The sequence below is a fragment of the Xenia sp. Carnegie-2017 genome, unplaced genomic scaffold (assembly GCF_021976095.1).
Source record: "Xenia sp. Carnegie-2017 unplaced genomic scaffold, XeniaSp_v1 HiC_scaffold_16, whole genome shotgun sequence".
In the NCBI taxonomy this organism is placed as follows: Eukaryota; Metazoa; Cnidaria; class Anthozoa; order Malacalcyonacea; family Xeniidae; genus Xenia; species Xenia sp. Carnegie-2017.
Window position 1 is genome coordinate 7,101,757 of NW_025813469.1, and position 12,456 is coordinate 7,114,212.

Here is a 12,456-nt window from a genome sequence, read left to right on the forward strand (position 1 = left end):
TGGAAAACAATATATCAGGTACTCAGAGACAGTTTCATGTCTTGACGGTCTTATATGATGTGTATTCAATATAATTGCACTTCATCAAGAGAGACTTTGAACAACTCCATTAAAGGCAAACCATAAACATTGTTTAACATTGTCATCACACAAGTTCAGCTGCCTTTGCTGAACAAAGACTTTAAAAAACTGGATCCACCAACTTGTACATGACTTTTTCAGATGTGACCACCAGTTTTCAATTCTCTGATTATGGGTAGATGTCCCGAATGTATGAGCTTGTTCTCCTTCCATTGGCCAACTATCATTGGCTCGAAAATAGCATTGAGCAGCAGCAATCACACCATTTTCAGTACCACAATCAGGTGTGGACAACCTCTGTATCTTCTGACAGCATCCAAGTAGAGCTGTGCAACTGATTCAGGAGCATTGTTTGACTTTACCACTTCCAACCATAAAACCTTCCGGCTGAAGCCATCAACAGCACCATGGATAGGAAAACCAAATGGCTTCAATTTATCATATCCTGTTGGTAGTCAATTATAATTCATATGCTAAATTTTGTCACTGAAGTAGATATATAAACAAATTTTACATGAAAAAACATACCATCAATATGCCAGCATTGATTTGGACCTTGAGAAATATACTGACGCCTTTGAAGCCTTTTCCTTCTTCTTCTAATACTTGCCTCTGGGTCAAGTTGTCTTAGAATTGTCGCAACAAGTTTCCGGGGAACGTGCACATGATGTTTAATTCGAATGTGCCACATCTTCCGATAACCGGCTAATGAACCTCCACAGCACTACCGTGAAATTGGCACCACATTGGGCACGACATTCAACACAACATTCATCACGACATTCAACACCACATTCAACTAAAATTTATCATTCAAAATGATAAATCGAAAAATCGTCTTTAAAACACGTTTTCCATCAAATACAACAGCAAAAAACAATTCTTAACTGTTTATTATTATTTTACTGTTTTTAAACATCACAAAAAATGTATAAAAGTCAAGAAATTGAAGAAAACACTAAGATTTATATTACAGTGTACTTTCCATTTCTTTTAATTAGCGTATAATTTAAAAACTACACGGTAGAATTTTTTTAAACTTGGCCAGAATATAGATAATTAAATTGCCTAAAATATATCCAAAATCTGGAGAGTGCACAAAAAAATAAGTTGTAGAAAATCATCGGCAAAGTCGCATGACACGATTACGCGTAATATAGTCTTATATAATTAACTTCCTATATCCAGGTATCTTTGCAAACAAAGGCCTGTAAATAAAAAACTACAAGGTAGAATTTTTTTAAACTTGGCCAGAATATAGATAATTATATAGTCTAAAATATATCGAAAATCTGGAGAGTGTACAAAAAAATAAGTTGTAGAAAATCATCTACAAAGTTACATAGTTAGATGACACGATTGCGCGTAATATGATCTTGAATTATTAAGTTAAGAATTTCAAGTCATTCCTAAACAAAGGCCTGTAAATAAAAAACTACACGGTAGAATTTGTTTAAACTTGGCTATATTGTAGATATTATTATTGTCTATAACATATCCAAAATCTGGAGAGTGCACAAAAATATAAAATTAGTATTCCTTGAGGAATATAAACCGTGAAGTTGGCACCACATTCGACAAACAGCTCTATAGCTAAAAAACTACACGGTAGAATTTTTAAACTCAAGTATGTTATAGAATTTTTATATTATCTAAAATATCAAATTTGGAAAAGTGCACAAAAATATAAATGATAGAAAACATCGACAAAGTTGGATGACTCAAATGCGTGTAATATAATCTTGAATTATTAAGTTGAGAAATTCCGGTTGTTTAACAAACAAAGCCTAATAAATAAAACTACACGGTAGAATTTTTAAACTTGCCAGAATATAGATAATTATATTGTCTAAATATATCAAAATCTGGAAGTGCACAAAAAAATAAGTTGTAGAAAATCATCGGCAAAGTCGGATGACACGATTACGCGTAATATAATCTTGCATAGATAAGTTAAGAATTCCGGTTCTTTAACAAACAAAGCCCTGTAAATAAAAAACTACACGGTAGAATTTTTTTATATCCAAAATTTGGAAAGTGCACAAAAATATAAATGATAGAAAAACATCGACAAAGTTGGATGACTCAAATGCGCGTAATATAATCTTGCCTTTGGTTGCAAAGATACCTGGATATAGGAAGTTAATTATATAAGATTATATTACGCGTAATCGTGTCATGCGACTTTGCCGATGATTTTCTAACCTTTTTTGTGCACTCTCAATTTGGATATATTCAAACAATATAATTATCTATATTCTGGCCAAGTTTAAAAATTCTACCGTTAGTTTTAAAATTATACGCTAATGGGGGCCTGTTTATATGGAGCCGAGTTACCCGGCTGAGCGAGTTACTCGCCCTTGAGTAACTCGGCCCATAAAATGAATGCATTTCCCGGTGAATCGTTTATATGACATCAGGTAACTCGCCTTGCGGGTAACTCGGTTTGTGTAACGAGTTACCGGCTAGGCGGAAGATTTTCCATATCGCTTGCATTTGCCGGGTAACTCGGCGAGGCGAAAATTGGCTCTGTTGGTACGCATGCGTGCTAAACCTTGTACTTGCAGTATTATAATGCAAAACATACACATGTCATAATTTTCAATTTTATATTCCTTGTTCATTTTGCAGCGAGAACTGTGAGGCTTTTGAAATCGCCATAACTAGAAGTTAGCATAGCAAAACTTCATTTAAGATTAATAAACGGAGTGCTACCGAGTTAAACAGTGCCATATAGAGCAGATCACTGTCATTGTTGGGTGTGTCGTCTATATCATCTAAATCTTCAATATATGGCGATGGTTAAGAACAGTAAAATAATAATAAACAGTTAGAATTGTTTTTACTGTTGTATTTGATGGAAAACGTGTTTTAAAGACGATTTTTCGATTTATCATTTTGAATGATAAATTTTAGTTGAATGTGGTGTTGAATGTTGTGATGAATGTTGTGTTGAATGTCGTGGCCAATGTGGTGCCAATTTCACGGTAGTACCTCCAGCAGCTTGCATTTCTTGCCTGAGAAGGGTTCTCACATTGTCCTCAGATATGTTTTCATTTTGACGAGACAAATGATATGATTTCAAACTTCTTTTGAGAGTACGAACAGTCATTTCAATACCATGTTTCTTCATCAACAAAACAAACAATGAGGTCGTATTTATATCCATGAAAATAATTTTCAATAATTTCTCGTTCATTCTCTGTTGATAACAAAATTATATCGCATTTAAGTACATGTGAATAATAAACAGGGTATTCAAGAAATATCTTACCGTTTGTGTAATTCCACATGAAGGACAAAACGTAATGTGAACTTGACAAGGAAACTCTACTAAGCAATGTTTACAAGCTGCCATATTGGTTCGATTGGGTTCGATTCTTTGATTCGATGGATTCGATGGTTTCGATCACAATGTTTTTGATCCATTTCTAGATCTTAATATGCGACGGAACGTATTGTAAATGTTCCATGGAAAACATAGTATTTTGCACGGAAATATTAAATGTTTCATGGAAAACTGTAGTATTTTGCGTGGAAATATTAAATGTTCCATGGAAAACATATATTATTTGCGTGGAAATATTAATGTTCAATGAAAACATAATATTTTGCATGGAAGTATTGTGTCCCTTATGGGCCACCAAACCCCCATATCTTTTGAACTGCAGCTTTTGTATTTTTATTACGATTGCAAGAAAATTTCTTATTCAATTTATGCAGATATGCACAGTATTTTAATTATTAAAATACTCAAGGTTTCAAAATAACAATTCAATGAGTGTTGAACTGATTACTTTCATTTCTGCTACACTGTGCGATACAGTACAAATATATATTTTATTTAAAGGGCAATCAATATACATGTCACCAACGACTATAAATATGTTAACATTACATTCATTTCTGGTTATCTACAACTAAGCAAGATTATTGAATCATTCATGCATACACAGTTAGCAAATCTTGCTTTCTTTACTCAAAGGATTAACTATGAGTCCTATTTGCCATGAAATTCAGGTCAACATTATCAAAGGGTAAACAGGAATACACAGTAATATAATAAAGGGCAGTGAAGATTCATTCATACGTGAATGGCCAGTTGGCTCATTTTTCATAGTAGGTTCTGGCGTAATTGCATCTCCATTTTGTTGGCTCAGCGTTCGCATTTCATTGATGATTTGTAATTCATTCACAAATGTAGCATTATTGCAGTTTGTCGTTCCACAGCACTTTAAAAAACAAGTGCTTGGCGGACAATTCTCCGTCGTGTTTTGACAAACATGATGTGAAATGCAATTTCTCCTGAGCAAGCTAACATTTGTCTCATGACGATGAAAAATTACAGTGCCACAGAAATACTCTCCGTCATCACAGCTTATCACACTTGAGTTACAATTTATTTCATTTGTATGTCCTTTGAATTTCTTTTGACAGTTATTGCATGATAGTTGTGCACAGTAGACATCTGAAGAAGATAAACATTTTCTAGAAAACGCTTTGTATGGACTTAAAATAATATAACACGAAGTCTGCCGCACTAGAATTTATTCGAGTGGTTCAAAGAAGACGGACAAAATATGTTGTGAAATGTTAGCAATAACAAATTCATACTAACCTACAATCAGCAAAACATAAATTTTCAAATGAAGATAAAATTTCTTCATTTCGTTGTCCTCAATAAAAACTCGACAGTTGGCTGTGTCTACATAAACAATATGTAAGCTTCCTGTTTTCTCCCCTCCCACAATATTGCACGTGTCACTTCGTCTCGAAAGAAATCCCGCGTGTTTCGTATCTTTCAAATGATTGAACAACGAGCGAGAGTCTTTGAAAATTTTCTTTAAAATAATGGTAAGTGTTAATAATTAATTTAAATATTTATCTTGAGAATATATCCACGAGATTTATCTGGAGAATATATCCACGAGTCTTAAAAATATAACTATTTATGAACGTTTGCTCTTATAAATTATCGACTGGAAAAAGTTTACTTTTTATAACCTTGTACTTTTTTATTTGCCGAGATTGAACACAAAGATCTGATGTGCCATTTTTAGCTCGTTTGAATTCACAAATATACGTTGGTAGTCTCAGTTTTGTGCTACACTCACTTTCTCATATTGTTTGACTAGATATCAATATTTTTCAATCAAGTTGGCAGAAATTCCACAATGTTTTTTTCTGGGGGGATCCTCCATAACAGAGCTCACCTAATACCCTCACTTAAATTTTTTTAATGTGCATGTAAACATTGTAGACTTGAAATTTCTAGTCCTGAAAGGGGGGGATGGTTCCCTTTCCCTTGGCAGCACCTTTTACTGTCATCACCATTTCTTAACTTTTCGAAGTCCATTGAAAATTTATGATATTCAAAATTTAAATAGCAAGCTTAATACTGTATATTTATTTATCATATGAACTAAAAACCTCAGATGAGCCGTAGATGAGCCTGATGAATGCTTGAATTATTGAGTATTTGTCTATGTTTAAGGAAGTCATCATCATCATCATGCTAAAAGACATAAACCCATTTTTTCATAGAAAAAGAAACAATTTTTAGCATTCTGATTACGCCATTAGCTTATCTCCATGGAAGTGAGGCAATTTTCATGAATTGGTTGGGCGACCTGGTGCCTAATTTGACTTTTTTCAAGGGCTATTTACATGGCAGCTTTCTGTATTATGATTTATACCATTAACTGGTATTTTAAAGCCTCATGACACTTTTCATGAATAATATGCTGGTGTTTGTTTGAGTGAATATATTTTGAGTGTACAGGAAGCATGTTGTATGAACCACTTTTGCAGCTAGGTAATAGTACTATGTATATATATTTTAAAGCAAGTTGATTTTGAACATAATCCTTTGCTAGTCTCAAAACTAAAAACAAACCTACCAACCAACATCTCTTTGAAATACTATAATAACTTGGATATTTCCATCAAGAATGCTTAATCTATTCGTCATGTTAATTCTTTACCAAAGCCGTAGATTTTACTTGTAACTGTAATATTATATTTTGATAATGAGTAATGGGTATTATGTAAGATAATATAATGCAGGACCCCACTGACAACATTCAAGTGATGTGGGTTGTATCTTTATTGTAGAAGAAATAAGCTCTAACTTATATTTAATTACAATGTTTAGTCTCAATTCCTTGGTGACAATTATTTATTCCTTGTAGATAGTTTTATAATATATCAGGGTGTGTGTTTGAGGGTTGACAACCTCAATCTTTCGTGACATTGTGTTAAAAGTTAGTCATTATAAACTCATAAAAGATGAAAAAAGTAGTTTTTCGTAGAGCACCCCCCACTTATTTAATATATGTACCTCTTGTTAATGTATGACGTTATGTTGCAATTTTGTGGGTGACGTCATTCATAAAATTTCGACAATTTCATATAATATAAGATAAAACATAAACCAAAAAAAGACATCTTATATACTCAAATGTAAGCTATAATAACGACAGTTTGATTAAACTTTATTATTTCGTTTTCAGTTCAAAGACATCATAAGTCTGACTGATGTATTTCCAAGCTGGGAAATAAATGTTATCAAGTTAATACAGAATACCATGTCAATAATATCAACAAAGGGCTTGACTACATGGAGCAATCAAGTTGTCCTTGTTAAAGACAAGTTGTATTCACTTTTGTCTTAGTTACTCAGAGTTGTCGTTTAGTTACATTAAGAAAGAGGTTTTATTGGCTACTCACTATTCGGAAGGTAATTGTGGGAAATAGTTAAGAGAAAAGTTTGAGATCCTTGCTTCCTTTAGTCTAGAGATAAGTTCCATGATGGAAGAACATTACACGCATACAAAAGGACTCTATAGGAAGCTGAAAGATACTATAATTGATGAGAAATCCACAATATTTTCTGCTCTAACAATTACATTGACAATAATCAACTCTTCTTAAAGTACTACATATCAAATTTCTCAAATCTGTCCTCAATTCAAGGATATCACACTCTTCTTTTACTCTTTGTCACAATTAGGGCATAATTACATGGAAATATAGCCTGCATCGCAGCAAAAACTGGGACGCATTTTGATTGGTCAGTTTATAATTATCCCAAGTAATTCAACAATAACACGATAGAAGCAGTATGGCGTCGTTGAACAGTACATGTTTCAATGCGAAAATTTTATGTAAGCGCTTTGCATTTTATGCTTTTTTTTTCAAAGTGGAAAGCCTTCTCAGAGAGCAATTAGTCGCTCTCAGTCCGTTAGCTTCGTCTTTAATAAGGTAGTCGCTAAGCAGCTTCGCATTCAGATCCGCCAGAGTTGTCGATGCCTTTTTCTTTGAAAGACTTCACTCAGACATGACCGTCAAATGTGCCTTGAAACAGAGTGAGCGACTGTATCGAAATTCTTTATTTTGGCGGAAATGTCGATAGCACGCCTACCCTTAATTGGAGTAACATTCAAATTTTTTTTCCAAAACAGAGAACACACCAAGCACATATCTACGATTCTTCGTTGCCGAAAATAATTATGCAATATATGCGAGAATTATACTAAATTATCATATAAAATATTATTTAATGTCCACGTGACCATACAAGCTTCTTGCAGCTGATCAGCCAACTATATATACAATATATGTATTCTGCGATGCAGGCTAATGGAAATGTGGTGACCCTAGCAGAAGGTTTACACTAGCAAGCGAGTTACCCTACGTCAATATATTTTATATGTACCGTTTACATGCAATTTAGGTATACCCTAGTAGTAGTAGTAGGTTTACCCTGTCAATAGGGTTATGTTTTTATTTGCATAAGATTAAACCATATAAAACTCGTGTGATAAAACCCGTTAGTTTCTTTTATTGTAACTGAAAATTAGAGCAGGGGTGTGGCAATTCTATAAAAAAATGATACACAGTCTATTGTTTTATAAACATCCTGCAGGGAGAACCCTCTCGAACAGGTGCAACCCTCGACCTTCGGTCTTGTGCTTGCATTGATCTGCTCTCGAGTTCTTTCAAAGGTCTTCTCTTTTCGTATAAGCCTGTGCAAACACAGTGAACATGTTTTATTTCTTAAGCAGTAGCGCCGCTAGCGTGATAATTGGGATGGCGGCGAATATTCATCGATACATGCTATGTATGATCCATTGAAAACAATAGATTTCAAAGCAACTTGATACGGCATAGCCTGAATACATGAATACTTTCTCCCCCCCCCCTTTTACAACTATCGTTCTGGCAGTTCCACTGCTCTTAAGTAGCATGTTGCTTCTTAAGACTTGTGCAAGTTCGAACTTCTACAAAAGTTACCTTGTCTAATTTGTTTCCAGAGGCAAATATATGTTTGTAGATGTAGACCGTCCAGGTTAGTAGAGACCCAAAAAAACTACCGGGATCTGAAGATGACTATCACTAACGTTGTTCAAGCATCGGTCAACATCAACACCAAATGTCCTTCTCAGGACTCTACAAACCTGGACGATCTACATCTACAAACTTGTAACGATACTCCCGGATTTAAAACATTGACCAGAGACAAAATTCCGTCCACGAACATGTTGCCACTCCGTTTCGCTATTTCTAATAATGCACCCCTTATATTCTAATTCTTTGTACGCTGATAACTGTTCCGTCTTGTTATTTAATTTTTTTGATATCCTTATAATTCAACATTTCATCATTCGTTTATGTATCATTTAACTAGTCATCATTTGTTTATTGGTTGCTTGCAAGTTTAGGAATTCGCTAATAATAACAGTCTAATGACTTATTTTACTACTTGAATGATGAACTCCTTCTTAGTTCATTTTCTCACATTTTTCTGCTGTGAAACATTTTGAAACTTCTTTTCTTTAAGTTACCAAGCACTCTGTGTTTTGGTTACAACTTGTACATTTGTATTTTCGTCAGCAAATACTCGGATAGTCTTAGTTTTTTTTTTTGTTTCAGCATTTTCGGAAAAGTTTGGTTAGAGACTATCTAGGCGGTCGATCACTGACCAACTTTATTGGATAAACCATGTTCCTGGAAAAGGTTTTTAAATCTATTTTGATAAGCCTTTTTTCGTGCTTCTTTCACGGAATTTGATCAGCACAAGGTCTCTCCCATTCATTTCTTCATTCCATATAATTCCATTGCAAGTATGTAAGCTAGATAGTCTCTCAATTCTGCCTTAGTTTTCGACTATACCTTCCTGTAGATATAAAGATCTTGCGTTCTCATTCGACTTGTTTTCGGTTTGTTTAACGCATCTTGGTTTCGTTTGATGGATCCAGGTCACGGTTAGTTATCCCTTAGTCTTCACTTGTAGTTAGCAGTTATTCATTGACGTGAACAACCGTTATGCATTCGCAATTCCTGTTGAACCTTGGAAATTACTTTTCTGAACAATGGGATCATCGTTTATCTAATATATCTTCTCTAATGTTCAGATCTTCTAGATTTTTGGCTATTAGAAGCTACAGCGGGTTTATTTTGGGATTGTGGAGTATCACGTGGACATGGTTGGAGAACAATTATTTATATTAGCTCTCACCAACAATTTGTGTACTACAACTGTGCTATCTAACAAAAATTTTTTTTACATCAATGGAAGATAATTCAAGGATTTTCTCATATCTACAAAACCTAAGTTGTCATATGAGGTGATTTGAGTTCCAATCTGGGGATGATTAGGCCATCTTTTGCCTGTTGACCTTTTCCAATAACTAGAACTTTGAGTTTTATTTGTTCTTTCACTAACAACAGAACATATAATAAGCAATTATTGGAAGAGGTTGAGCATGATATCAAGAATTATTCAGACTGAGGTCAATGTTATCTGCCGAATCGAGGCTGAGCGGAAGCAAAGCTAAATATGTTCAAAGCCAGCTTCGTCGCTTTTTAATGTTTTCAACTTCTTTTTTGCGCAAAAGTTTTTGATTATCGTTTTTAGAAACTGTGGTGAACATCGTTGTTTTGATTTTTTCAAAACCGGTTTTTAATGGCGTCCGTGTTTGTAGAAACTATTATCTGTAGATATGACGTCATAATTGCAGATATCGTGAATTATCTGCGGGTAGTTGACCAATCACAGTCGAGAATGCTCACATATTGAATAATATTACTAATGTGAGGATAAGTTCACTGAATTACTAGAAGCTAATAGCGTTTTGTTACTTTGTCTGGAAAGTTGTTCCATCAAGAATCCCAGTGACATTTTAATGAGTGGCTCTACTGTGCACCCCATGACACTTTTTCCTTTCCTTTAAAAGTATCTTTCTTTTTACGGCAGAAGGAGCTGCAATTCCTTTAGTGGATAGGACCAATTTGCTAAACAATTTTTGCTTAGTCCTGAACTTTTTTCCCTTTGAACGATTATGGATAAATCCTCAAGTTCCCTTTTAAATAGCAGCCCCTGACTTTTCGATTCTCCAATCTTGTTTTAAGGTAAATGCATAGCCAGAGTTTCCTCCACTTGTGCAGCATGATTATAGCTTAACTCGTGCAACTTGAAGTTGCCAGCATCACGAAATAATTTAGTTCACTTGATTTTTTTTTCGTTACCAGTTGTGTAGAAAAGATGAGCTGGGAGAAAGAAAAGATGACATCCATTTCAACTTATTCGTGTTAAAATGTTTCGGTCTTGTACACCTTAGTGAGTTTATCTAATATATCGAATATATCTGTTCTTATGTAAGACCACCTTAACCCATTTCCAGCAACGACAACGAGTTTGAAATTGAAACCCTTTGAAATTGTTTGCTATTTAAGTTGTCTTGAGAAAACTCTGCCACTCGCTCCGCGGCAATGTGACAAAAGGACAGCAAATTTTGTTTCACTCTAAGAAGTTTCAATATGAAAGACTGCCAGAATGTGTTAGGGTCATGGTAAAATTTAAGCTATGGTTTTTAAGATAATTTTGGGTAAACTTGAGATATTTGTTTTAACTTGAAGTTTTTTCACATTGTGAGCCTGCAACACTTTTAATTGTTTTGTGACACTTCTCAACTTCGCTTGTCTTATACTGTACATTGTTATTCAATTTCATAGATCATTTTCTCATGTTATTTTAGGCCTTGATAGCTGTGACACAAGATAGTGTATACTGTATTTCATAACAAAGTTACACTTATCAATACGACTTGTAGATGCTGTATCCGTTAAATTAGGATAGTAATTTAGACGCGTAATTCATACTGAGGTGTAGGTACTGGATTTTCACACACAACTTTGTACCCAGAGTTAACGCCTGAGCTGGCGTCTTGTTTCGTGAATGAAAATGTTTTAAATCAAATTTTATTATTATATGGCAAATTGACGCGCTTTGATTGGCTCAGAAACATTTTTGCCCGTCCATTATTTTCTGTAATGGACAAGGTCCAAAACGCGTAATTTTACAGTCAAATGTAAGCAAACTTGTAAAGCAAACAGCAAAATGCAAGAAGAAGGATACAAAAAAACATTTAGGAATGTGAGTCGAAGGAAAACAGTTTAGTTATCCAGACGATACAATTTAAAACCATTTATTTTTTACTGACGAAAACTTGAAAAGTGAAAGCCAACCCGTTCAAAGCAGCCAGGACAAGAAATAAAGCAAGCTTGGTTTCAGGGCAAATAATGCCATATAATAAACCTTTTAATGATCTCGCTTTCTCTGTCTTTCCTGCGAAATATCGTACCTCTACCTCGGTCCGTGAAGACCTCACGCTCAATTATTAAGGGCTTATTAATGTTAGTTTTGAGGCCGAGTGAATTTTTTCATTCCGTACGAACCGGAACGGTGAAGAACGTTTTTGTTTTCGTATTTTTATGATGATGAGATTTGTGTTGTAAATCGGCTGATGTTTCTTTTTGAGATTAAAATTGGTTGTTTTATACAAAGTTCACTTCGTAAGTGTAGTAGAATTCACTCTCGCTATAATAAATATTGTTGGAATACACTTTGGTTTCTCCTTGAACAATTTACATGGCTTATAAATCAATTTCAAAAATTTAAATTTTACTGTTTAAACTAATACATTGCCAACAATAACAATTTGGGTCGCAAAATGCCACCCGCTGCTGTAGCCAATCAGATTGCAGGAAATATAAAATATCACTAGGCATACATAAATAAAAAATAAAAGCATTTTTTTGTATCAGTGAATGCATATGGCAAGCGTCTCGTACCGCAGCCTGAGTAAAAATGGTACAGGTATGGTCCCGAAAGTAACCGGAGCTCTTACCCTTGTCAATTAGTTTCCAGTCCGTGAAAGTAAACCGGGCGTGCGCCTGTCAATCGGAAACAGAATAAGATAACCGAAGCTAGTGAATATGGTTGATTTGATGAATCGGATATTAGACAGAGGATTATTCAAAGGGAACTTTTACTTCTTCTTGGTAAAACAATATTAATATTATTTCCTTCTT

At 34.4% G+C, this 12,456-nt stretch overlaps 2 protein-coding genes and 1 long non-coding RNA gene across 3 annotated transcripts; 1 reads left to right on the forward strand and 2 right to left on the reverse strand.

The window, feature by feature from the left end:
• Nucleotides 1-338: 338 nt before the first annotated feature.
• LOC124435940 lies at nt 339-3,439 on the reverse strand. Its single transcript, XM_046985871.1, has 4 exons — nt 3,356-3,439; nt 3,076-3,283; nt 610-795; nt 339-526 (listed from the first exon to the last, which is right to left on the reverse strand). Exons 1-4 carry the CDS (start codon nt 3,437-3,439, stop codon nt 339-341), a joined length of 666 nt encoding a protein of 221 aa, XP_046841827.1.
• A 351-nt stretch (nt 3,440-3,790) lies between these two features.
• On the reverse strand, nt 3,791-4,823 carry LOC124436754. The gene is made up of 2 exons (XM_046986717.1): nt 4,700-4,823; nt 3,791-4,549 (listed from the first exon to the last, which is right to left on the reverse strand). Exons 1-2 carry the CDS (start codon nt 4,746-4,748, stop codon nt 4,098-4,100), a joined length of 501 nt encoding a protein of 166 aa, XP_046842673.1. The 5' UTR covers nt 4,749-4,823; the 3' UTR covers nt 3,791-4,097.
• Nucleotides 4,824-4,873: 50 nt separating this feature from the next.
• Nucleotides 4,874-7,004, forward strand: LOC124436847. Its single transcript, XR_006945510.1, has 2 exons — nt 4,874-4,935; nt 6,594-7,004. It is a non-coding gene; the product is annotated as an uncharacterized LOC124436847 (long non-coding RNA).
• The last annotated feature ends 5,452 nt before the right edge of the window (nt 7,005-12,456 follow it).